The 22,263-nt window shown below is 55.7% G+C and overlaps 3 protein-coding genes across 3 annotated transcripts in view; 1 reads left to right on the top strand and 2 right to left on the bottom strand.

Moving 5' to 3' along the window:
• Positions 1-2,108: 2,108 nt before the first annotated feature.
• Positions 2,109-4,542, bottom strand: SOCS3 (suppressor of cytokine signaling 3). The gene is made up of 2 exons (XM_033076790.1): positions 4,440-4,542; positions 2,109-3,931 (listed from the first exon to the last, which is right to left on the bottom strand). The coding sequence occupies exon 2, from the start codon at positions 3,862-3,864 to the stop codon at positions 3,235-3,237; it is 630 nt and encodes a 209-aa protein (XP_032932681.1). The 5' UTR covers positions 3,865-3,931; positions 4,440-4,542; the 3' UTR covers positions 2,109-3,234.
• A 1,275-nt stretch (positions 4,543-5,817) lies between these two features.
• Positions 5,818-20,968, top strand: PGS1 (phosphatidylglycerophosphate synthase 1). The gene is made up of 10 exons (XM_033077071.2): positions 5,818-5,978; positions 9,535-9,724; positions 10,081-10,158; positions 11,038-11,137; positions 11,773-11,962; positions 12,290-12,468; positions 13,337-13,870; positions 17,040-17,188; positions 19,175-19,317; positions 20,880-20,968. The coding sequence occupies exons 1-9, from the start codon at positions 5,818-5,820 to the stop codon at positions 19,292-19,294; spliced, it is 1,701 nt and encodes a 566-aa protein (XP_032932962.1). The 3' UTR covers positions 19,295-19,317; positions 20,880-20,968.
• Positions 19,324-22,263, bottom strand: part of DNAH17 (dynein axonemal heavy chain 17) — a 35,816-nt gene continuing 32,876 nt past the window's right edge. The window contains exon 81 of the mRNA XM_042779849.1: positions 19,324-21,061. Coding sequence (XP_042635783.1) covers positions 20,814-21,061 — 248 coding nt within the window. The 3' untranslated portion in view covers positions 19,324-20,813. The remainder of the gene's footprint in view (positions 21,062-22,263) is intronic.

Here is a 22,263-nt window from a genome sequence, read left to right as displayed (position 1 = left end):
CAGCAGTGTGATGGGAAGCACTGGTGGCTGCCCCGCACCCCGTGGCGAGGCCAGGCTGAGGCAGGATGGGGGTTGCAGGGGGTGTGGGGCAACAGCCTGTCCCTGCTGACCGCTCTGCTGTGCCCAGCACCTTGTCAGGCTCTCACCCTGCCACCATCACAGCATGGAGGGGCTGATGGCACCAGGAGCAGGCATTTACAGCTGTACTGGGATCTGCTGGTGCTGCTTGGTGCCCAGCCAAGCTGCAGGACCCCAGTGTCCCAGCCCTGCTTCTGGAGCCCTGTGCAAATTCCTGTCTGGCTCCTGGCCCCATCGCACGGTGACAGGGTCTGATCACCCTGATAACAACTTCCCCATCCAGGAACCCTCTCGGGGAGCGCAGCTGCCCCAGCCCTGGTGAAGGGCAGAGGGGAACTGGCTGTGAGACATGCCTGATAGACTGCTTACGAAATGCAGGGCCAAGTCCGCTCAGCTGCTCTGGAGCAGAGGTTTGTGAAACCTTCAGCAGGGATTTGCCCACCGGCCGCCGCGTCACTGCTGCCGCGAGCTTGGCGTTATTCCAAGAAACCCGTGGAGCTGGCGGAGCTTCCCGGATTCTTGATTCAGCCGCGGGTTGCAGCACGGCGAGGGAAGAGGCCCTTGGTCGGCAATGCCAGGGCCCTTCTGGGAAGTGAAGAAGCTGGGGCTGTTCCCACAGAGATGGGAAGGCTGGGGTCTGGCTGGGGGACTCGGGCAGGGTCACTGTGGGCAGCCCAGCTGCCATCCCTGGGGACAGCCTCCCACCCTGCCCCACCGTGGGGTGCTGGGAACCCCTCGCTCTGCCAGGAGGGCTGGGTGTGCTCACAAACCCCCAGGGCCCTGTTTTCATCCCCCGATCCCTCATCCTGTCCGGGGGAGCGGTGATGCTCCTGCCAGCTGGGGGCTGCTGTGCTGGCCCCACTGTTCCCACCCCACTGCTGGCATGGGGCCGGGAGTCACCGGTGCTGCTGGGAGCCCTAAACTCAGGGATGTGCCTCGGCAGGCCTGGCAGGCGGCCACCCGTGCGCGTGGACATTCCTTGCATAGCTGCAGCGGGTGCCTGGGCAGGCCATGGCGCTTCCTGGCAGCACACGTGCCACGGCCCCGCGTCGCGGCCCCAGAATAGTCCCTGGGACTGTGCCATGCCCGCAGCCTGGGCAGGCATGCTCACCATCCCTCTGGTCCAGGCTGATTCCTAAGGAAATCCTTTTCCTAGCAGCTGGAGTTTTCCTGGGGAGGCGGGAGCACTGCTTATGATGCCAGGCACAATGCCTACAGTGTGGGAATGCAGAATGGGGCCTGGGCACAGCCTGCTCTTCAGAGACAGGGGCTCTGGGGGAGTTCTGGGGGGCTGACCTGTTCCCAGGGGATCACCCACACCCCTGGATTCAGCTCTTCAGCCAGGCACTGCAGTGCACACCAGCCTGACGGAGCTGTGGGTTTATCCCCGTGCCTACTTCATGCCCCTAGTAGCAGGGATCAGGAGCTTCTGTGGGCAAGGACATCCCCAGGAGAGAATTGAATCCTCTCCTCTCCCTCGGGCATCTGTGCCTGGCTAGGGTTCTGCACAGGACAGAGCTTTTCTCTCTGTGCTGTGGGGGTGAGCACCCCCTACCCCAAGCCCACCACCCTCCCAGAGGGGGTACCTGGAGACCCTTTCCTACTCGTGCCTCTCAGTGCCCTGCTCCTGCAGCTCCTCACCTTGGCAGTGCCAAAACAGGGCTGGGGAAGGCAGGACTCGCTCTGCCCTTCACGAGCACGGCACTGGAGCCGTGCCACTGGCCAGCCGTGGCCACCAGCCTGGCCCCTCCTGTGCCCAGGGCCATGTCTGCTGTCCTGGGGTAGCACCGTGTGCGTGAGCTGGGAGCAGATTCTGTCCTCGTGGTCTTGGCTGGCGGAGCACGCAGGGCTCAGACATACCTGAGTGTGGGGCAGAGTTTGTGCAGCCGGGCTGAGTCACCACGGCGGCATCACCCGGCATGGACAGCGGCTCCAGGAAACGGCGCTTACGTGGTGTAAACACATCCCAGCATTGTGCCGGGGCCAAGCAGCCTCAGGGGTGCAAGAGAGAAATCAAACCAGATCTGATGTTTTTCATTAAAAAATAGTGCTCTTTATTATAAATTATGGAAACGTTTTCTTTCTGAATATAAATATAAATATGTGCAAAGTTTCATCTGAGTTTGGTTTTGGTTGAATTTTCAAGCATTGTTTTGCTCAGCCCTCAAGGCTGGAGGTGAAGATGGAATCTTTATAAAAGACAGTGATTCACGTTGGCCTGTAAACATCCCTTCGGTTAAAAAAATAAGAATAAAAATTAAAAAAAGCCAGAAAACCCAACCACTTCTCTGGGCGGACGCAGAAAAGCACTCACGAGATGACACACTCCAGGGGATCGTCCTGCTGCGCTCCTGCGGGAACGGTGCCCTACGGAGGCACAGCTGGAGTCTGTGGGATGGCCGGGCACAGCTGGGGTGTGACTGCAGGGAGGAAGGGCCCAGCACCCTCGGGTGGTCCTTGCAGAGGTGGTTGTGTGGGACTCGGCAGCTTTCCCTGCACAGCTTCACAGCACATCAGCAGGACCTCATCGCGCAGGGTCACCAGCTGGCGTGCGCTCACCCCGGCCGCGGGGCACGGAGGCTGTTAAGGCTTAGTCCCCTGGAAAATGGCAACGCGGGGCAAAGGCATCGACCTCTTAGTCTGGGGCTTGGTGTGAAAGGAGCTTTCACCCACAAGGAGGCAGCAAGAGGTACGGTATGGGCAAAAAACACCTTCCCCTTAAAACTGAGGAAAAGTGATCAGGCACTCCTGGGCTCCAGTGCTTTCCGTTTCTGAGGGTGGAAGGGGCTCTGGCCAAGACACCCCCAGGATGGGGCTGGTGGGGCACACATTCCCCCGTGCTGTGGGAGCTGTCCTGGCTGCGCAAGCCCACGGGGGCTTTGCCAGTGGGTTCTCTGTAACATCCACAGTCTGGTCGGAGCCATCTCCTTCCCCACGGAGAGGAGGTGTCACACTTGCTTGAGGAGTCCCCCCAGCACCAAGGGTGCCCAGCTATGCTGGCCACAGCCCTGAGCCCACGGCAGCTTGCCCCAGTTCCTCCTCTCTCCTTCCTGGATGGAGAGGGTCGGCATGCCCTGCCAGCTCCTGTGCTGGTGGGGCATTGTGCCTGTCCCCTGTTCTTGTGCTTGTAGCATGTGACCTTGCTCCGCTGGCCCCTTAGAGAGGGGCATCGTACTGGTCCAGGAACTCCTTGATGGGGGCCGGCAGCTGAGTCACCTTCTCATAGGAGTCCAGGTGCCCGTTGACAGTCTTGCGGCAGAGGTGCTGCAGGGTGGAGACGCTAGAGGAGAGCGGGCGGCTCAGCACCAGCGGGATCTTCTCGCCGCCCGAGTAGATGTAGTAGGTGCGCTTGGGGTGCAGGGCCCCCCCAGGCTGCTCAGGCACGGCGCAGGGTGTGGGTGGCATGTAGTGATGGACCAGCTTGAGCACGCAGTCAAAGCGGGGCACGGGCTGGCTGCTGTGGGGATCACTCTGCAGGGAGAAGCTGCCGCCCTCGCACTGGATGCGCAGGTTCTTGGTGCCCGACTCCGTCTTGACGCTGAGGGTGAAGAAGTGCCTCTGGTCCGAGCTGTCCCTGATGAGGAAGGTGCCAGCCGGCTCGGTGCTCAGCAGCAGGTTGGCCTCGCCACCTGTCACCGTGCTCCAGTAGAAGCCGCTCTCCTGCAGCTTTCGTACGGTGTTCACCACCAGCTGGTATTCGCTCTTGGAGCTGAATGTCTTGAGGCGCAGGCTGGTGTCGAGGGGGCGGCTCATCCCGGCGGCGGGGAACTTGCTGTGGGTGACCATGGCGCAGGGAGCCAGCTTCGTGTGCTCTGGATGCTGCTGCCAGCAGCAGCCGCTGCTACACCATCACCTGCGGCAGAGAGAGTGCTGAGCACCGGCACTCCGCTCCCCGGCTCTCCCTTCCCGGGAACCCCCGGCCCCTCGCTGTTATCCTCCCGCAGCAACAGCGCTCCCGGCAATCCCCTTCCCCAGCTCTCATTTCCCGGAAAAACCGGCAGTCCCCTCTGCCCAGCTCTCTCTTCCCGGGGAACCGGCAGCCCCCGTTCCCGGTACCGTCCTCCCGTGGCACCGGCACCGCGTCCCCAGCTCTCTCTCCCCGGGAGCAGGGCACACCTGCTGCCTCCCGCTCTGTCCCCTCTCCAGGAGCTCCGCTTTTGATGCTCTCCTGCTTTCCCACGCCCAGGGGCACACCGTTACCCCGGGACACCGCTTATCGCCCCGCCGAGGCACCAACATCCCCGGCGATCCCCTTCCCCGGGCAGCACCGGCACCCCCGCTCCTCGGCGATCGCCCCCCAAAGGTGCCGGCACCCCCGGCTGTTCCCCCGTGCTCTCCGGCACTCCGTCCCGCTGCCGTACCTGTGTCGCGGGAGCCGGTCCTGGCGGCGGAGCGGGTTCGGTGCGCGGTGGCGGAGCTGCCGAGGCGGCCCGGGGCGGTCTCTTATAGCAGGCGCAGCGCCCGCCCTCGGGTTCCTGGAACTGCGCGGCTTCTTGTAACGCGGCGGCACCGCCCGCGCCCCGCCCGGCCCGGCCCGGCCCGGCCCCCGGCGCCCCGCCAGCCCCGGGCCCCCGGCCTGGCCCCAGCCCTTCCCGCTCCGGCCCGACAGCCCATTCTGGGCAGGGCTGCCCCCGCCCCTCGGCCTGCGGAGAAACGGAGAGCCCCGGGCCGCCCCCCCGGGGCCTTCTCCGCGCCCCGCCTGTGCCGGGACAGCCGGGCCGGGCCCGCCCTGACCGGGGGCTCGGGCTGGTTGGGGTACACCGGAGCGGGGGCTGCCGGTCCCGCATTCCCAGCCTCATGTCCAGCCCAACGGGCAGGGCTGCCGCCAGCCTCGGGGCTGGAGACAAGGGGGAATCCGCACCCGGGGCTGTGGGGGGCTCCCGGCTCCGAGCCCCCCTTCGGGGGCGGTGGCTGTGGAGCCCCGGGGCGCTCCGGGCGGTGGTGTTTGGCCGCTCTGCGGGGCCGTGGCCCCCTGCCCGGGGCTGTGTCCGAGGGGGCTCCTCACCCTCTGCCCCTCCGCGGGTGCTCAGCTGGAGCCCCGGTGGGGACGGTGTCCGGCGGGACGAGCGGCGCCGGAGCTCCCCTCCCCATCCGTTTGGCAGTTGTCGGTTCCGAGCTCGCACACAACCCAAGCTCTGTCCGTAGGTTTATTTTAAACAATTTAATTTGCCCCGGAGGAGCGGCCGCTGCCCGGCAGAGACCAACCCAGTGCGGCAGTTCTGGGAATCGGCGCGGGCGAACCGGCTGCTCTGAAATGCAAACGAGCCCGGAGCGCTGCCGGGGCGGGCAGGGACGGCGGGGGAGGGACGGGACGGGCACCACGCGGCTCCGGGGCTCCCCGTACCGGGACTGGCGGGGGGACCCGCGGTGCCCGGCCTCCTCCCCGCCCGGCGGGGCGGAGAACGCCGGTCCCGCCGCGGGCAAGAGCCGTGTACGCCCGTTCGGAGCGGTTCAGCCTCGCCGGGACTGCCCCGTGGGGACAAGAGACACGGGGTGGGGGTGACATTGCCGGGCAGGCGGTCTGGCTCCCAGTGAGCCCGTCCCACGTGTGCGGGACCGGCGGAGCCCCGGCCCGGCCCTGCCGGACAACGAGCCCTTCCTGAGCTCCTCCCGGCCCTGCCCGGCCCTCCGCGGGCCCCGCGCTCGCAGGCCGGGCGGGACAGCGGGAGCGGCGGCCGGGCCGGGCCGGGCCGGGCCGGGCCGGGCGGGGCGGAAGCGGAAGCGGAAGGCGGGGTCGCCATGGCAGCGCGGAAGCGGAAGGCGCGGGCGATGGCGGCGGGCGGCGCGGCGCTGTGGCGGCGGCTCTCGGCCTGGCTGCCGCGGGGCCGCCTCGGCCTGGCCGCGCTGCTCGGCCGCCTCTCCGACCGCCTCTCCCGCGGCCGCGACCGCGGCGCCCGCAGGTAAGGACCGGCCGGGACCCCGCCGGCTCGCCCGGGGCTGGGCGGCAGCGGGAGCCCTCGGCCGCCCCCGCACTCGGTGCATCCCCCACTCGCCGCTTCCCCTTTCCGGCACGGCCCAGCCCCTTGGAAAAGCTGCGTAGGGGTAAAGGGGCGGCCCGGTACTGGGGTCGGAGTGGGGTTCGGCTCTGCGCTCGCAGACCCCCTGAGCTCGCCCCTCTGTCCATGGCCCTCAGAACAGCAGCCGAGCGTTATTTCCCCTTCCCTTCCCATTTCCTTGCCTCGCACTGTCCCCAGGCACTGGCCGACACCTCTTTTTCCCCAGGGCCAGGCCCCTCGGCTGTCAGGAGTGCAGCTGAGCCCTCAGGCCGGGTTTGGGTGTTCGGCACAGCCCGCCCGGGCCGGATCCCCCGCAGGATGGGGCTGCAGCAGGCGCCAGTGCCCTCCGTGCCCGGCAGAGCCCTGAGGATCCGGGCACGCTGTGACCGGCCAGCGGCTGGCACTGCGCTCCTGCAGCGTCCTCAGTCTGCTCTGTGTTCTTGTTCACACCAAGGAAATGCTTTCCACGCTTTTCTTTTGATCTCATCAGTGTTTTTGGGGCAGATAAATTAGGCTGAGCCCTGGAGAACAGTCACTGAGTTCCAAGAGCAGCCCTGTAGATCCCCCCGTGTGGTGATGTGTGTGTGAGTGAAAGGACAGCGCTGTGCCCCGCAGTTTCACTTCACCTCTGGCTGTCACGATGAGGTTTTACAGTGAATAAGAGTTTCGACTCCATTGTGAGTTTCTGTACTAAGCTGCATTTTAAAAATAGAACACACCCCGAAAAATCCGTTGTTTCTATTTAGGGTCAACTTTTTATTCAGAAGGGGTCTGAGGTGGTTCCTTTTGATTCCTTTTTCTCTTTCTGGTTAACTCAGTGATGCGAAGTATGTGGAAAGGGCTCCCCCCTCGTTCGTTTTCTGTTCCTCTGAAACCTGGTTTGTCATAGTGTGGAATTTTGATGATTTCTTCATAATGTTACATGGTTTCTGGTAGTTGTGTCTGCGTGGCTGCAAGGATTGGTGGTACTTGGATAATCACTGAGCTGATGTCAGTCACTGGTGGGTAGAAGCTGCTGCTCTGGGAGCCAGTTGCTGTGCCAATGGCTCTGTGGCTGGAGCACAATACGGATTTATTTGATAATTCTAAAATCCATAGGTTCTCAACACTAAATAAGGTGTAAATTTAAACATTCGGTTGAAAGATCAAACGATGTTGACACACGGTGAATTACTTTGGGAGTGAAAAATTTGGAGGATGCAATTAGTGGGGATAAATTGACCTGTGCAGAATTAATCTGAATCAAAACAAATAGTACTGGTGCTGCAGGTTGATGCTCCTCCAGATGTTCCAGTCAGAGCCTGGATGCTCCAAGCTCGACCCATTGCTGCCTGCGGCCTTCAGAGCTGCCCTTGGAGCTGCCCTGGCTCCAGGCAGGTGCACTGGGACTCACAATTCCAACAGTCCTTGCTAGAAAATGGCTTTCTGGGAATCATGTTTCTGGAAAGTGTCTGCTTGGCCACTGCTCTGGCTTCTGGAAGTGTAATTGGGCTGGCCAATGAGATAATGAGGACAGTATTCATCTCTGTTGATTGTTATTGTAAAATACATAAAATTTGCCGCTGCTTCCTCCCCGGGAATAATTCCAGAGGATGTTTGTGACCTGCGGGGCTGGGTTAGAGCCCAGCTGTGACACTGCTCTGTGGGCTGAGATTTGGTGGGTTTTAGAACCTTGTGTTTTTGGATCTGGTGTGAATTCCTGTAGCTCTGTGTGCCATGCTCCCTTGCAAAGATGGAACAGTGGGAATCTGCTCTCCATGTCTGGCCTGTGAGGCTTGAGCTGAGCAAAGATGTATGAAGGTTATGTTCTGTAGAGACTTATGAGAATGTGCCTGAAAAGTGACATTTCTTGTGTTCCTGTTCTGCTTTAATTTTTTCTGCACCTTTTAGGGGATATTTGCATTGTTTTTAGCAGTCTGTGCTGGTATCTCTGTCACTTCTGAGTATTCAGGCTGAGCCCAGTCCACATAATCTCCTAAACCCACCATCCCAGGAATTCCTGCACCGACTGACTCAGATTTCGGTGTTCGTGAATAGTCAGTGACAAACTCCTGGATTTTCCAGGAAACACCACTATTAACTGGTTTCCTTGTAAGGATGTTTGGAAACCTTGTGAAGATCCAGTGTTGTATCATGAACCAGATGAGTGAAATCATCTTCCTGGAATCTCTATTCATTTGGGCTCTGGACTGTGGTAAAAGCCCAAAGTTCCTCGTAACAAATTCTGGTAAAGGCTGTGATCAAGTTTCCTCTTGGTGATGGTGGAATCATCAGGATGGGCCACAGGACAGTGGCTGCCCGCTGGCCCCAGGACCTGGTGGTCCTGAGGGTAGGATCAGCCACCTCAGTTCCATCCTGGGAAACCTGGCTCCCCTGAATGGGGTTTGCAGACTGGAACAGTTCCTGTCATGTTCAGGGATGCAGTTCAGTCCCTTGCTCATGGATTCCTGGATCTCATGGGAGCTGCTGCTGCTAATTGTGTTGAAATGTGGTTTTGTCATGCGAGCAGACTCCTGCCGGGGGTAATTCTATGACTGGATGAATTTGCATGTGTGAAACCTCTGAGAGGAGAAGTTGCTGCTTGCTTCCTGTCACCCACTGCGTGATGCTGGCAGTAATCGGGTTTCTTCCCAAACTGACTTCAAAGAAATTAAATTTGTTCTGAAATTTCTTTATGAGGAATGAGTTTCCTGACGTTTTCCTCACAGTTTTTGTGAGGTTTGCAGGGGAAGTTGTGACCCTCTCTTGTAGTTCTGTGGAATGCCAGTGGCATTGCTGGAAAGGCATGAATCCCTGTTGTGGCTCTTGGCTCATTCCTGCTGGGACATGGTCGCCCCTTTTGTGGGTAATTCTTGGGGTGTGACAGCTCTGCCTTTGCTGGGGCTTGCACTTGGCCACCTTGTGTGCTGTAGATCTGTTTTTGGATAAGATTGAGGAATGGAGGCATTTTTTTCTCTTTAAAGCAGTGTGATCTTTAAACTGAAATGTGAGAGGCTTCGGGCCAGCTGAGAACAAAGCTGGACATGGAGGGAGTGTTGGCCACAGCCAAGGTGATGTGTGTGAGGTGGAGATAATTCAGAAGTGGCTGGTTACAGGTACAGGTGGTACCATCACAGCACTGCCAGACACCTGAATGTCCACTCTCGTCTTCTGCAGCTCCTGGCCTCCTTCCCCTCCCTTGCTGTCCTGATGAAGGAGTTGTTTCCCCTCATCTCTGTGCCAGCTCAGGGAAAGAGCTGGTGATGTTCAGATCTGTTCTCCCACATTTTGCCTGTGTTTCTCTGTTTCTGCATTTGGTTTTGGTGATCCAGATCAGATTATGGAAAGGGAAAGGCATTCTGGCCATCGTGGGTCCCTGCCATGTATTGGCCCTGGCTGCAGCTCTCCCTTTACCTGCTTGGAGTCTTTCTGGGAAGCAAAGGTTTCATTATAAAGAATTTCTCCATCTTTCTTTGCACAGATCATCATGGCTCCTTCTAGCACCACTACTCACTCCTCCTGTTCCAGTGATCACAGCTCCACCATGTTCCCTCTGTCCAGAGGGAGCACACAGGTTCCAGTGGATCAGGAATCTGGTCCCAGAGTTCGGGATCTCCAGCTCACATGTCAAGGTGCTTTCGTCCCCGGCGGAATTCTATGAACTCCTGAAGGTAAGATGTGGGCTCCAAGTTGTGGGAATGGTTTTGATACAATCCCAGTTTTGCAGCTGCTGCCTGGTAACTGCTCTTGTATGGAATAGGTTTAGCTGCAGGGGGTGTGTTCTGCAGTTTCCCAGAAAGCTCCAGTTTCTTCCTTGAGTTTTACCTGCAGTGATGGCTCTGCAGAGCTCTGTGTGTTTCATGTAGCCACTCTCCATGTGTTCCCCTTTCCTCCCTCAAAGCCAGGAGCCAGTGCAGAGCTGTGCTGAAGGATCCTCCCAGGGGAGTGCAGCACTGCCAGCCCTTCCTGGTGGCTTCTCAGGACCAGACACCCTTGTGAAATTGAACTTGTGTTTTGCTGCTCCCAGGTGCAGATAAAAGCAGCCAAGCAGCGGGTGGTGATGGCCTCACTGTACCTGGGAACAGGACTCCTTGAGCAGGAGCTGGTGAGTGTGGAAGGGTTTGGGGAGGCCAGGAAGGGAAGGCAGGGAAGGGGTGGAAGGGAGGCACACGTCACTCCTGGTTTAGGTCTGGTACAGAGCCATGGAACTGCTGCACTTCTTCAGGGGATAGTTGGCCTGGACCTGTCAGAAGGGACTGGCTTGGTGTTCAGAGTGCTCAGGCGGCTTTGTGAAACGCATTTCATGGGAATCTGTTTTCCCTGGCGTTTTTCTTGAATGGTGTTTGAGCTGTAGGGGTGTAGTGCTGTGTTTGATGCTGCTCCAGGTGCAGGACACAGAGGAAGGACTGGTATTCCACCAAGGTCACCTTTGCTTCATGGTATTTGCCTTTTTTCTTCTTCTTTCCTCTGGAAACCAAAGCATTTTTGCCCAAAGGCTTTAGGAAGAAGCCTGGCCTTGGCTGGGTTCTGATGTTAGGAAGCAAATGCCCTGGCAGGGTAAGGGTGGATGGAGCCTGCATAGGATCTGTGCCCAGCATTGTCTGGGCTTCCACATAAGATTTAAATTTGCATGTGACAAACAGCCTTGTAGTTAAAGAATAAAACTGCAGTGAATTCCTACCAATGTTTGTCTTTGGTGATGCAAGTCTGTGATTTGGGAGTGATATTTTTCTGCTAACATTAATGGCTCTTGTGAGACCTGAAGAATGTGGAGATGTGAAACTGAGGCTCTTTGATCTGTGGCTTTAGGCTGGTGGAGGCTGCCAGGCTGGCAGGCACAAAGGCTGAACTGGCTGTGCTTGGCACAAGGAGCAAGGACTCACACCAGGGTGTGGGAGCTGTCTTGGCCACAGTCTCCTGCTGCTGAGCACTTCCCTTGGAAAGTGTATTTGCTTTTGTAATGAGGAGAGAACTCTCTTTGCAGGTGTATTGCTTAGAAGAAACACTGGAGAAATCACTGCAAGCAAAAGGCTCACCTGACCTCAGAGTTTCCATTCTGCTCGACTACACCAGGGGTTCCCGGGGTAGGAATTGCTGCTCATTGCTTTTTTCAGAGCCTGATTTTACTGTTAGGCTAGAGAGACAGTTCTTTTCAGGGAGGGTAACTTGGCCAATTGGACCGACTTGCTTAAAGCATGTACCTATCAGGATTGGCCTTTTGTATTCCAGAACTGCATGTTCACAGAAAATCTTCAAACTGAGCAGCTTTTCTTCCAAAAATAGGTGGTAGGAGGAAGAAGGGCCAAACTACTCTGTGCAACTTGTGTAGTCTTGATTGGTTCATTTGTTAGTGCATTTGCCCTCACCCATCATGCTCACTTATGTTTTTGAAAGGAGAATGGGAATTGTTGGAAGCAGCAGCACTAAATCAGGAGCCTGTGGTCATCTGCACTGACTCCTGTAGATGTGTTACCAGTGCTGGTGAGGCTTGGTTGAGAAGCTTTGAAAGTGTCAGACCTGCCCTGTGACTGAATCTGGATGTCAGTTTCCATATTGACATAGTGCAAATGAAAGTGATTTAAAAAAAAACAAAGAAAGATGGAGAACATGTGAAGTGGCAGTGGATGGGAGGGGTGCTGACCATGTAACCAGCTGAAGAGCTGTGTCATGATGTGTGCTGTCTGCCTGATCTTTGTGTGAAACTCGCTTTCTGTCCCAGGCAGGAAGAACTCTCGAACAATGCTGATCCCGTTGCTGCAGCGATTTCCTGATCAAGTCCGCGTGTCCCTGTTCCACACCCCAAACCTGCGTGGGCTCCTCCGGCTGCTGATTCCAGAGCGTTTCAACGAGACCATTGGGCTGCAGCACATCAAGGTCTATCTCTTTGATGACAATGTGATCCTGAGCGGGTGAGTCCTGCTGTGCCAAGCCTTGGTGTGCTTCCTTTGGCTGGGCTCTGGGCAGGGTGGCTGTACTGCCAGACTTGTCTGAACATCTGGACTCCATCATGATCCTATCAATGCTCTTCTGAGATGGGAGAGCAACCACAGTTCCTGCACATGAGATTCTCAGATGAAAACAAATCTTTGTTAAAAGGAAAAATATTTCGAGATTCTGAAGGAAGGTGCCAATTTATGCTGTAGTGCAGCTATCCCAGAGTGAGGCCTGTAGCCTGGGCTGGGAGGCTGAGAATCTTGTGCCCGTGCTCTGAACCCATCTCTTCCCTTTCCCTTCAGTGCAAACCTGAGTGATCTGTACTTCACCAATCGTCAGGACCGCTATGTCCTGCTGCGGGACTCTCCCGAGATCGCGGACTTCTTCACGGAGCTTGTGGATGCCATTGGAGACGTGTCCCTGCAGCTACAGCAGGATGATACAGTCCAGATGATGGAAGGAATGGTACACCCATACCAGGGTAGGAGGGAGTTGTCTCACCTGGTTGGGTGATGAGATCCAGAGGAGAGGAGTGGCACCCAGGGTTTAAGGATGACTTAGACTGGGTGTCTGACCATTGTTCAGGCTGTGGGGTGTCTGTTTTGTGCCATCCAGTATTAAAATCAAGATTGCTTGAGTTTCAGGACTGGGTCTGTTGAAGTTTTCCCAGCACAGTGGCTGTCACAGGCTAATTTGGCAGGGCATGCAGAGGCTGGAAGTAACTCTGCAGCCGTCTCAGTGCTGCCTCATAAATGTGCTGCTTTTGGCCTTAAACAAGAACTTCAATCCTTTGAGAAGTTTTTCTGATATTAGCAGCTGCTTGGTGTGCATGTTCTGAAGGGTTTATGAATGTGCTGCTACTGTTGATAATTAATCTCTTGTAGTAGAGTTTGTTCTGGGAATCAAATGGGAATCAGTTCAGGAAGACTGGGAACAAGTGTAAAATTGCGCAGAGAAGGGCAGTGATGTGCCAGGCTGATTGCGTCATCAGTTTTTGTCCTGGCCTTGCACTGCTGGGTGATGTAAGTTCAGGCTGGGGGTGGAAGTTTACTTGTGTGTTCCAGCTCATTCTTGATTGTCAGTGTAGCCTTGTCATCGTCCTTTCCTCTCTCAGAGGATTGTTCAGGCTGCTGCCGGTTGCTGAACATTTCTCTTCTGTAACATAGCTCTGCCGACCTTGAAACAGCTGGTTTGGGCCTTGAGACAGAGAGCTGTGTGCACTCTGTGTTGGCAGCTCATATTTGTTCCTGTGTCCATGTCCTGTTAGTAGCTTTTCCTGGTGTGTGATAGGTGACACGTAGCTCTGTGCCTGTACACCTCAGTCATCACCTCTCTGACTTTTCCCGCAGGAGACAAAGTGGCTTACTGTGAGATTGCCAACCGAAGGGTCATGGAGGTCATCAACTCTGCCCGCTCGCGGCAGGAGCGCCTTCATGCAAAGACTTTCCACAGCAGCCAGCCAGGCAGCTCCCTCTTATCCCAGCAAGGCCCTCAAGCATCTGGGGATCTGAAACCAGAGCCTGACACCTGGATCTATCCCTTAATCCAAATGAAACCCTTTGGGATTCAAATAGACGAGATGGTCACAGAGACACTGCTGACAGAGGCTGAGCGGGACGCCAGGGTTTACCTCACCACTGGCTACTTCAACCTGACACAGGCCTACATGGACCTCATCCTGGGCACAAGGGCTGAGTACCGGATCCTCCTGGCCTCGCCGGAGGTCAATGGGTTTTTTGGTGCCAAAGGGGTGGCAGGGGCCATCCCTGCTGCCTATGTTTACATTGAGCATCAGTTTTACAGTGAGGTCTGCTACCTGCAGCAGCAGGAGAGGGTGCAGCTGCAGGAGTACTCCCGTGCTGGGTGGACGTTCCATGCCAAAGGTAAGATGCCCTTACGCCAAGGGCTCTTGTTGAGAGGTGTGCATTTGGATTGTGAAAGGAGTAAGGGACTGGCTGGGTGCCAGGCTGAACTTAACCTTCAAAACACTCCTCCAAGATTCAAACAACTGGCTTGTAAACCTGGAGGGTTTGGATCACTTGGGGGATGCCTTGCCTTTGGATTTCTGCTTTGGTACAGTCACAGGGGTAATGTAAGAGCTGTCTCTGTGGTGGCACTGAGGCACTGCCTGGGTGAGAAACGTGATGTGAAGGAAAGGAGGCATCTGGATGCATTTATGGTGCAGTTTCTTGTATCCCTTGGGCTAATTTCAGCAGGCAGGAGTGCTGACTCTGCTGGCGACCCTGCAGGGGTATCTGGGGCAGGTTCCTGAGGAGAGCTGCTCCTGGGGCCTTGCCAGCAGCAGCTCTGTATGGGGACAGTGTGAGTGTTGGGGGATTTGCACCAACTCCTGTCCCCAGCTCTCAGGGGATGCAGTGTGAGGAGTGCAGCGCGTGCTTACGGGAGTCAGGGCAGCCAGAAGGCAGGGGGCTGAGGAAGGAATGTGGACTAATATGAGTTAATGGATGCTACCCTCAAGGTCTTCTCTGGGAGACCCTGGATTCCTGCTGGATACACTGCCCAGCTCCCACAGGCTCAGCAGGGTGCTCCAGCTGGATTGTTTGGATTGATTGGAACACTGGGGCTCTGTTCCTATTTTGAAGAGAGCTGTTAGTGGGAATGGCTCCATCTCCCTGCCTCTCTCAGGGGTGCTCAGAGCTGCTGGGGAGGAAAAGCTGCAGAGTTGGCCTTCTCTTGACTGTAGAAAGTCCCTGGGTGCTACTGGCTGCCTTAGTGTTGAAATGACAAGCAAATCTCAGGGTGCCCCTCCCCAGGCAGTTGGAGTACAGGGAAAACCCTTCTCTCCCCCCAGGGAGGTCCCTGTGCCTGGGCTATCCTGTGTCTTCCAGGATGCACATGCTTGACTGATCTGTGGTTCCCAGGTTCTGCCTTTGTTGAGCACTGCTAGATTCCAGTGGCATGTGGTTTGGCATGAACTGAACCCAGAAACAAGGGCTGCTTTTCCCAGCTCCCCAAGTGCAGGTGGCCATGGGTCCTGTTTGGGCCAGCTGGGCCTTGTGGGACAGTGCTTTGGGCTCTGCTGTGTGGTGTTTGCTTGGAGAGGGACGCAGGGCTCAGCAGCTCCTGTGCCTGGCAGGAGGGACAGCTGGGAGCATTTGCTGCCTTGTTCCCATTCCCCCTCAGGATCAGCATGCAGCTCCTCCTCTGGCATGCTCTGCCCTTGGCACAGGCTGGATTCACCTCGTTTCCTTCTGCAGGAGTCACATGGTGTGGCAGAGAGGACAAGGACAGGAGAGGGAAGGGAGGAAACCCCGGAGATGTGAAGGGCATGTGTGCAAAGGAGCACATGGAGCCTAGCTCCTGCCTGAGGGCATGAGATTCCCAGCACCAAATAGAGCCTATTGGTGCTTCCTCTCTGGAATGAGACATGGGACAGCCTTTAGTCCTCCATGGGATCTCGCTGACATGCCCCAAACTCTGGGGCTGTGCTGCATGCCCCTCCTGCTCCCCTGAAAATGTTTGTGTATGCATGCACAACCTCAGGTGGTGCTCCCACGGATGTCCCTCCTGAGCACCATGCAAGTGTGAGCAGGACTGCCAGCAGCTGTCCTGCTGTGACATCCCAAAGCCTGCCTGCCACTTTCCTGGCTGTGGTGTTGGGGGTGACACAGGCACATCCCTGGGATTGGGGTCCCTTCCAGGGAAGCTGTGGTGGCAGGGTGCTGGGCAGGGGGCTGTGTGCTGTGAGATAAACCCTGCCCCTGCTATTGCCTGGCACTGGAAAGCTGCACTTCCCCTTGCTGGAAGGTGAGTCACTGTTGGAGCAGATCCTGCCAGATGGCCATGAAACCAGAGACCTGTAAAGGCTTTGGGACTGCCACAGGACACTTGGGAAGGCAAGGAATCTGTTCCTTATGTCTACTGCTTGGGCAGAAGTCCAGCCCTTGGCTGGTCAGACAGCAGGCAGCCCCTGGCAGGGTCCTGTTTGGTGGCAGAGGGTGACAAAACTGTGTGCCATGTGGATGCTTTGCTGTGGCTCCCAGAGCCCGTGGGGCGCTGCCCAGCCCTGCCCGCGGGGGCTGGCGGTGCCACGGCATTAGGGCAGTGCCAGCTCTGTGCTGTGCTGTGGGGGCGGGGAGGAGGTTACAGGAACTGGCAGTGAATCGGCAGCATCTTACTCAAGGCATTCTTGGAACTGCTCTGGGGCTGAGTTGGGAAACCTGCTGCTATTTTAAGGCTGAGGTGGTTTTTATGCTACGGGTTCTTTGTTGCAGTCTGTGTGTGACCAGCCATGGGGATAAGCCTCTACCAGGGACTCACCCAGGGCTCTGCTGAGGAGACCAAAGGCTTTCTGGCTCCATTTGTGCAGAGTGGCCACACAGCCTCTCCTTGGCAGCAATCCTGACTCTCCTGTGGCTGTTCCTTCTTGCTCTGCTGCAGTGGTGTGCTTGAGAATAATGTGATGTTTCCATCTTTCCCTTGAAAACTTGTCCTGGGCTTTGTCCTGCCTGCTGTCTGTGCTGTAGGTGGCAGGGGGGCCAGGTGCCCTGGCAAGAGTGATCTCATCCCTGGTGGCTCCTCTGGAAGTGAGGGAGTGAAATCATTTGCACTTCTCTTCTGTGTCTGTTCACAGTGGCATGTGAATTCACCTGCCAGAGCTGGAGAGCCTCTTCATGTCGTGGTCCCGGGGTGGGGGTTGGTCCCTGGCCCTGGGCGGGCTGGACAGACCTAGCCTGTCTGCCTGGGGCTTTGGGGTTGGTTCCTTCACTAAAAACCTGTTTGTCTTCTCTCAGCATGTCTGAATTCACTGTGTGCAAAGCTAGTGCAGTGACAGGAGTTGCTGTAGGGTTGTTTTGGGGCAGTGTGTTCCTGCAGGGCTGCACTCCCAGTCAGAGCACTCAGATTTGGGCTGTGCTAGGGCACCCCCAGTCACACACAGCCCTGCAGGCCTGCTCTCTGCTCCCCAGTCCTGCACAGACTCTGTAATCCACGTTTAAAGCATTTAATTCACCCTGAGGGAAGGCACCATGTGAGCTCACCCTGGCTGTTTCCCTGGCTGTCATGCTGCCTCTCTCCTTGTTTTTCCTGCAGGCCTGTGGCTGTACCTGGCAGGGAGCGACCTGCCCTGCCTGACCCTGATTGGCTCTCCAAATTTCGGATATCGATCAGTCCATCGCGACTTGGAAGCTCAGGTTGCGATAGTGACAGAGAATAAAGCCTTGCAGCAGCAGCTGCATCAGGTGAGCAGCACATCCTGGGGCTGTTGTACTTCTGGGTCACACAGGGAGTGCTGATGACGCAGTGGCAATAAAAACCTCCAGCTACAATAACTCAAGAGCTGCTGGAGCATGGGGAGTCCTGAGGAGCTGTCAGTGAAGGGACTATTGATGAGCTGCCTGCTGCAAGTACCCAGTGCTGGGAAATGAGGCCATAACGGGAAGGAATGTGTGTCCCCAGTGACCTCGGAGTGCTCAGGGCTGGATGTGCACACAGCCTTGGAGGCCCTGCTGGCTCCTCTGCTCACCATGCTGCACCTCTGAGCCTTAACCGCAGCATTTGGGCATTGCCCAGGGCATGATGGCTTCTGGGGTAATGAGGCCAGGCCCTTGGAAAGGCTGAGCTTGGATTGGAAGAGGGTTTCTGGACTGACTGGGCTGCCCATGAACCCCTATGACAAAATCCTTATCTTGAATAATAATATGACATTATGTAATTTTGACACAAACATCTGTAAGTGGTTTGACGTTCAATGTCCCAGGGTTTTTCTGTGCTGTTTTTGTTTTTTTTAGGCAGCTTGGAATGCTCAGCAGTTCTGCTGCTGCTCCAAATCCTGCCTGATTCTCCAGCTGTCTTTACTGAATCTTCTGCTGGAACTGACTGTCCCAAGTAATTTCTCCTGTAGCGTTCTGTTTAAAAGCAGATCAGTTTGGTGCCTCTGTGCGACTTGGAGACCTCAGAAATGCACTGTGTGAGGCAGAGTTGTCTGCAAGATCAATGGGAATTGCCCTCTTGCATCAGGGCTCTTCCCTGGGATGAGTCAGAGTGTATCTAATCAAAAACAATTCTATTACTGGAAGAGTTGCTTGAGTATTTCAATTCATATCTTGCCTCTGCTTGTTTCTAATGGAAGGGGAAAATCAATGGAAATGTGACACAAAGGAATTTTCTCACACAGGGCTGCAGTGATCTCATTCAAAGGGCTTTAAACCATTCCCGATTGCTGGAAGCTGATTCTGAAATGGGCTGGGTGTTTACTTTCTGTGGTCTTTTTTAGAAGACTTAATCCATTCCTGGGATGCTGCCATGAAATCACTTTGCCTATGTAATGTTCAGTTCCATTTTAAAAATGTGTGCTGAGATTTGGGAAGAAATGTGAGTGGTCTGGGTGTCTTTGGGTGCTTCTGTGAATGAACTGAGATTGATTCAGGGAACTGACCTTGCCTGCAGTGCTCAGATCTCACCATGTTGGATGGTCTTGGGGCAGAATCCCCACAGCAGGGCTGACTGTAGCTCTTGGAGCATTTGGGGGCCCTCAAATTAGAATGAATTGGCAAATTAATATCTTGGTTCATCTTTTTGCTGTAACTTTCTAATGCTTGGTTTCTGTTTCCCTGTTCCACCCTGAATTTAAATAGTGCAGGTATTTTCTGCTGTTTGTGACAGCTTCATTTATAAAAAAAAATGATGAACAAACTTCCAGGAGCTGTTCTGTTCCTCGTTTGCCTACAAATCCTGAAACCCGACTGTTTGTGCTCAAAACCCTGCTTACCTGTGACCCAAGTGCTGCTCTCACGTGCTGTGTGTTATCAGGAGGGTGGTTCATTTCCTCCCTCAGCACTTGGTGCATGGTGGGGGCCCGAGTGTTTCTGGTAATTCAGTGAGATCACGGCTGCACATTCATCTGCAAACGCGGCGCCTGGCTACAGAGAGCCGCGTAAGCCAGTCCCAGGAGGTTTGGGTGAGGTTTCCTTTTCTGGCAATTACAGCCTGGCCTTGAGGAGTTTTCTGAAACTGAAGCTCAGCTCATGCAACTGTGAGGCACAAAAAGGCAAAACCCTCTACCTTTGTTGTCTCTAGAGTTTAAATCGCAAATTCTTGAGGAGAAATGGTACATACTCGTGGCAAAGATCCCTGGTCAGCTTTATCTGAGAATCTGCTTCTCTGAAAGACCATTATGTAATTTAACACTTGGGATTTACTGAGATGATGTTTCTTTCCCTGTTCAGGAGCAGGAGCAGCTTTACCTCTGCTCAGGTGTGGTCTCAACATCAACGTTTGAGCAGCCAAATCGTTATGTGAAACTGTGGGTGAAGCTGGTGACACCTCTGATCAAGAATTTCTTTTGAAAGAACAAAAATTGCTGCTTTGAGTAAGTTTGTTATGGAGAATTATATTGCACTGACTGCAGTGAAGAGCTGCAGTGCTCTGTCATGAAAGAAGGATGATGGACATGCAGATGATGTGAGGAAAACCAGGCACCTCTCGATTCCTCTGGGATTTTCAGAGTTTTGCAGAGAGAGATTATGTTTGTGTTACCTTGACCAACCAATAGAAAGCATTGTTGGAATATTTAAATTTTTTTGTCTTTGTATCCAGTCAGGGCTTTGCTTTGCCCCTGTAGTGTTGGTTAACAGGGGCAGTTAGTTTTGCTTTTTGTTTTGTGGTGTCCTGGGGTTCCTGGTTCTCTGGCCCATGAGTCGAGCCCTTGTCAGCTCAGGACATGACTCTTGCCTGCTGCTGTGCCATGCACAGGCCATGCTGTTGGCCCTGCTGTGCGTGTGCCCAGGGTGCTGCATGTTCCCAAATCCCCTGTACTGACCTAACTGTGGCCTCCCCCTCAGCAGGGTTTGCCTGGCTCCTTCACATTCACATATCTTACAAGTGTCTTTCATGAGCTGTGGAAGGGCAGAAGACTTTTGGTGCTGGTGTGGGTTTGGGGTAGTACTTGCTCCAAGTAGAGCCTTGAACCATAACATCCTGCAAATGAGGTGTTTGAAAGCCAGGTAAAAAGGTGTGTGAGCACAGGGTAGGGTGTGAGCAACAGCTTCTGTTCTGGCAGTGCCATAAACAGGATTTCTGGCACCTGAAAAAAGCTGATGGTAAGTGTGAAACTCAGTTGTGACTGATTGTAAATACTGCTGCTCTATAAAGAAATGAGCTGCTCTCAGTGCCTGCCCTTGGGGCTTGTCTGACTGTGAGCTGTGAGGGAAGTTTGAGGTAACTGTCTTTTAGAACTAATTGTTCAAATATTTCACAGAGTGGGATTTTGGTGAATTGTTTTATGCCAAAGGCACCAGCCTTGGCAGATCTGCTCACCTTAATGTGTGTTACTGCTGATACAAATTGTTGTGAAGAAAGGGCTGAGTAGGTTCTGTACCCTAGAAATAGAAATAACATACTTCAGTGAGGAACCTGTTTGCAGCTGGACCTTCTCTGGGCTGTGCAGGTTTGGTGTGGGCGAACTGGACCAAATCTGCACCTTTCTTGTCCCATCTGCTCCAGCCAGACACACGCAGGAGCGTGAGGAAATTCTGCTCAGTTCCCACTGAGCCATCACACACAGAGCTGTGGGAAGAGCGAGAGCCAGAAGAGGGAGAGGACTCAGGCACTTGTGTGCAGTTGTTCTGTCTGGCTTCCCACGGTGGTCTGGCTCCCCACCAGCTCCACGTCAGAAACCACCAGTGGAAAACCAGTATCTGCCCAGAGAACCCCATGTGCTGCGAGAGCAGGCTCCACAGGGCCGTGCTTCCAGAACTGGTTTTATTGATACTTTGCTAAAACATCTTTGGTACAAACACAGACTGAGTTACACAACTGGGAGGTTTTTACAAGTAAAAATATTGCTGTTTTCCATTGCTATTAAATCTAGGCCTCTAGGAGCAGAGCCACCCCAGCCAGGACCCACTTGGCAGCTTTTTCTTTTGTCTTCAGGTTGAAGGTCCAGACGTAGGTGGGGCCTCGCATCCGTGTCTTGTAGACGGGACATTCGTAGACGTTGGTGGTGTCCATGCGGTCCACGGGGATGGCTTTGAGCAGGATCACGGGCATCTCGGGCGTCAGCTCCTTCATCCGCGCGTCCGCGATGGAGCCCGCGGCCACGTCCCAGCGCGCGCCTGCAACGCATGTGGGGCACTGCTGACACCGTCCTGGGGCACTGACAGCTCCCTGGGGCACTGACAGCTCCCTGGGGCACTGCTGACACCTCCCTGGGGCACTGCTGACACCTGCCTGGGGCACTGACAGCTCCCTGGGGTATTGACAGCTCCCTGGGGCACTGACAGCTCCCTGGGGCACTGCTGACACCTCCCTGGGGTATTGACAGCTCCCTGGGACACTGCTGACACCTTCCTGGGGCACTGACAGCTCCCTGGGACACTGCTGACACCGTCCTGGGGCACTGCTGACAGCTCCCTGGGGCACTGACAGCTCCCTGGGGCACTGACAGCTCCCTGGGGCTCTGCTGACATCTCCCTGGGGCACTGACAGCTCCCTGCGACACTGCTGACATCTCCCTGGGGCACTGCTGACACTCCCTGGGGCACTGACACCTTCCTGGGGCACTGCTGACACCGTCCTGGGACACTGACAGCTCCCTGGGACACTGCTGACACCTTCCTGCGGCACTGACAGCTCCCTGGGACACTGACAGCTCCCTGGGACACTGCTGACACCTTCCTGGGGCACTGCTGACACCATCCTGGGACACTGACGGCTCCATGGGACACTGCTGACATCTTCCTGCGGCACTGACAGCTCCCCAGGGCACTGCTGACACCTCCCCAGGGCACTGCTGACACCTCCCCAGGGCACTGACACCTCCCCAGGGCACTGACAGCTCCCTGGGGCACTGATGGCTCCCTGGGGCACTGACACCTTCCCAGGGCACTGACTGCTCCCCAGGGTGTCAGAGCTGCTGGTGGCAGGCAGTTCAGAGGTCGGGGTTGGGTAGAGTGGCTCCATGGTGGTTAGGTCTGATGTTCTCATCTCACTGTGATCCAGGACTGCATTTGCCTTACTGTGTGTGGGATGTCTGAATAAATTCTGTCCCCACCCCTCCCTTCAGCACGGCTTTATATGGGAATTGCAGAGTTCAAAGTGGACTGGCTGTGGTGGGATCTGTCACATGCTGTCCCCTGTGCTCTCTGCTTTTGTCCAAGTGGGCCCTTCAGCTGCTCTGCTGAACTGACTCCTTCCCTCTCATTAGCAGTAATTATCATGGATTTAATTGTCTCAGTTTGTCTTACTCAAGCATCAACTAAGAATGGGACATGTATTCTGAAGACTAAAAAGCCCTGTAGCCCCAGGAGCCCTGGGG

The sequence above is a fragment of the Catharus ustulatus genome, chromosome 20 (assembly GCF_009819885.2).
Source record: "Catharus ustulatus isolate bCatUst1 chromosome 20, bCatUst1.pri.v2, whole genome shotgun sequence".
NCBI lineage: Eukaryota > Metazoa > Chordata > Aves > Passeriformes > Turdidae > Catharus > Catharus ustulatus.
This window is presented reverse-complemented; position numbering and strand designations above follow the sequence as displayed.

Bases quoted from the DNA above. Each gene is read 5' to 3' on its own strand.
- SOCS3 (XM_033076790.1), bottom strand. From the start codon at position 3,864: ATGGTCACCCACAGCAAGTTCCCCGCCGCCGGGATGAGCCGCCCCCTC.
- PGS1 (XM_033077071.2), top strand. From the start codon at position 5,818: ATGGCAGCGCGGAAGCGGAAGGCGCGGGCGATGGCGGCGGGCGGCGCG. The intron at 10,159-11,037 runs GTGAGTGTGGAA...CTCTCTTTGCAG, and splicing joins GACTCCTTGAGCAGGAGCTG to GTGTATTGCTTAGAAGAAAC. The intron at 11,963-12,289 runs GTGAGTCCTGCT...CTTTCCCTTCAG, and splicing joins GACAATGTGATCCTGAGCGG to TGCAAACCTGAGTGATCTGT.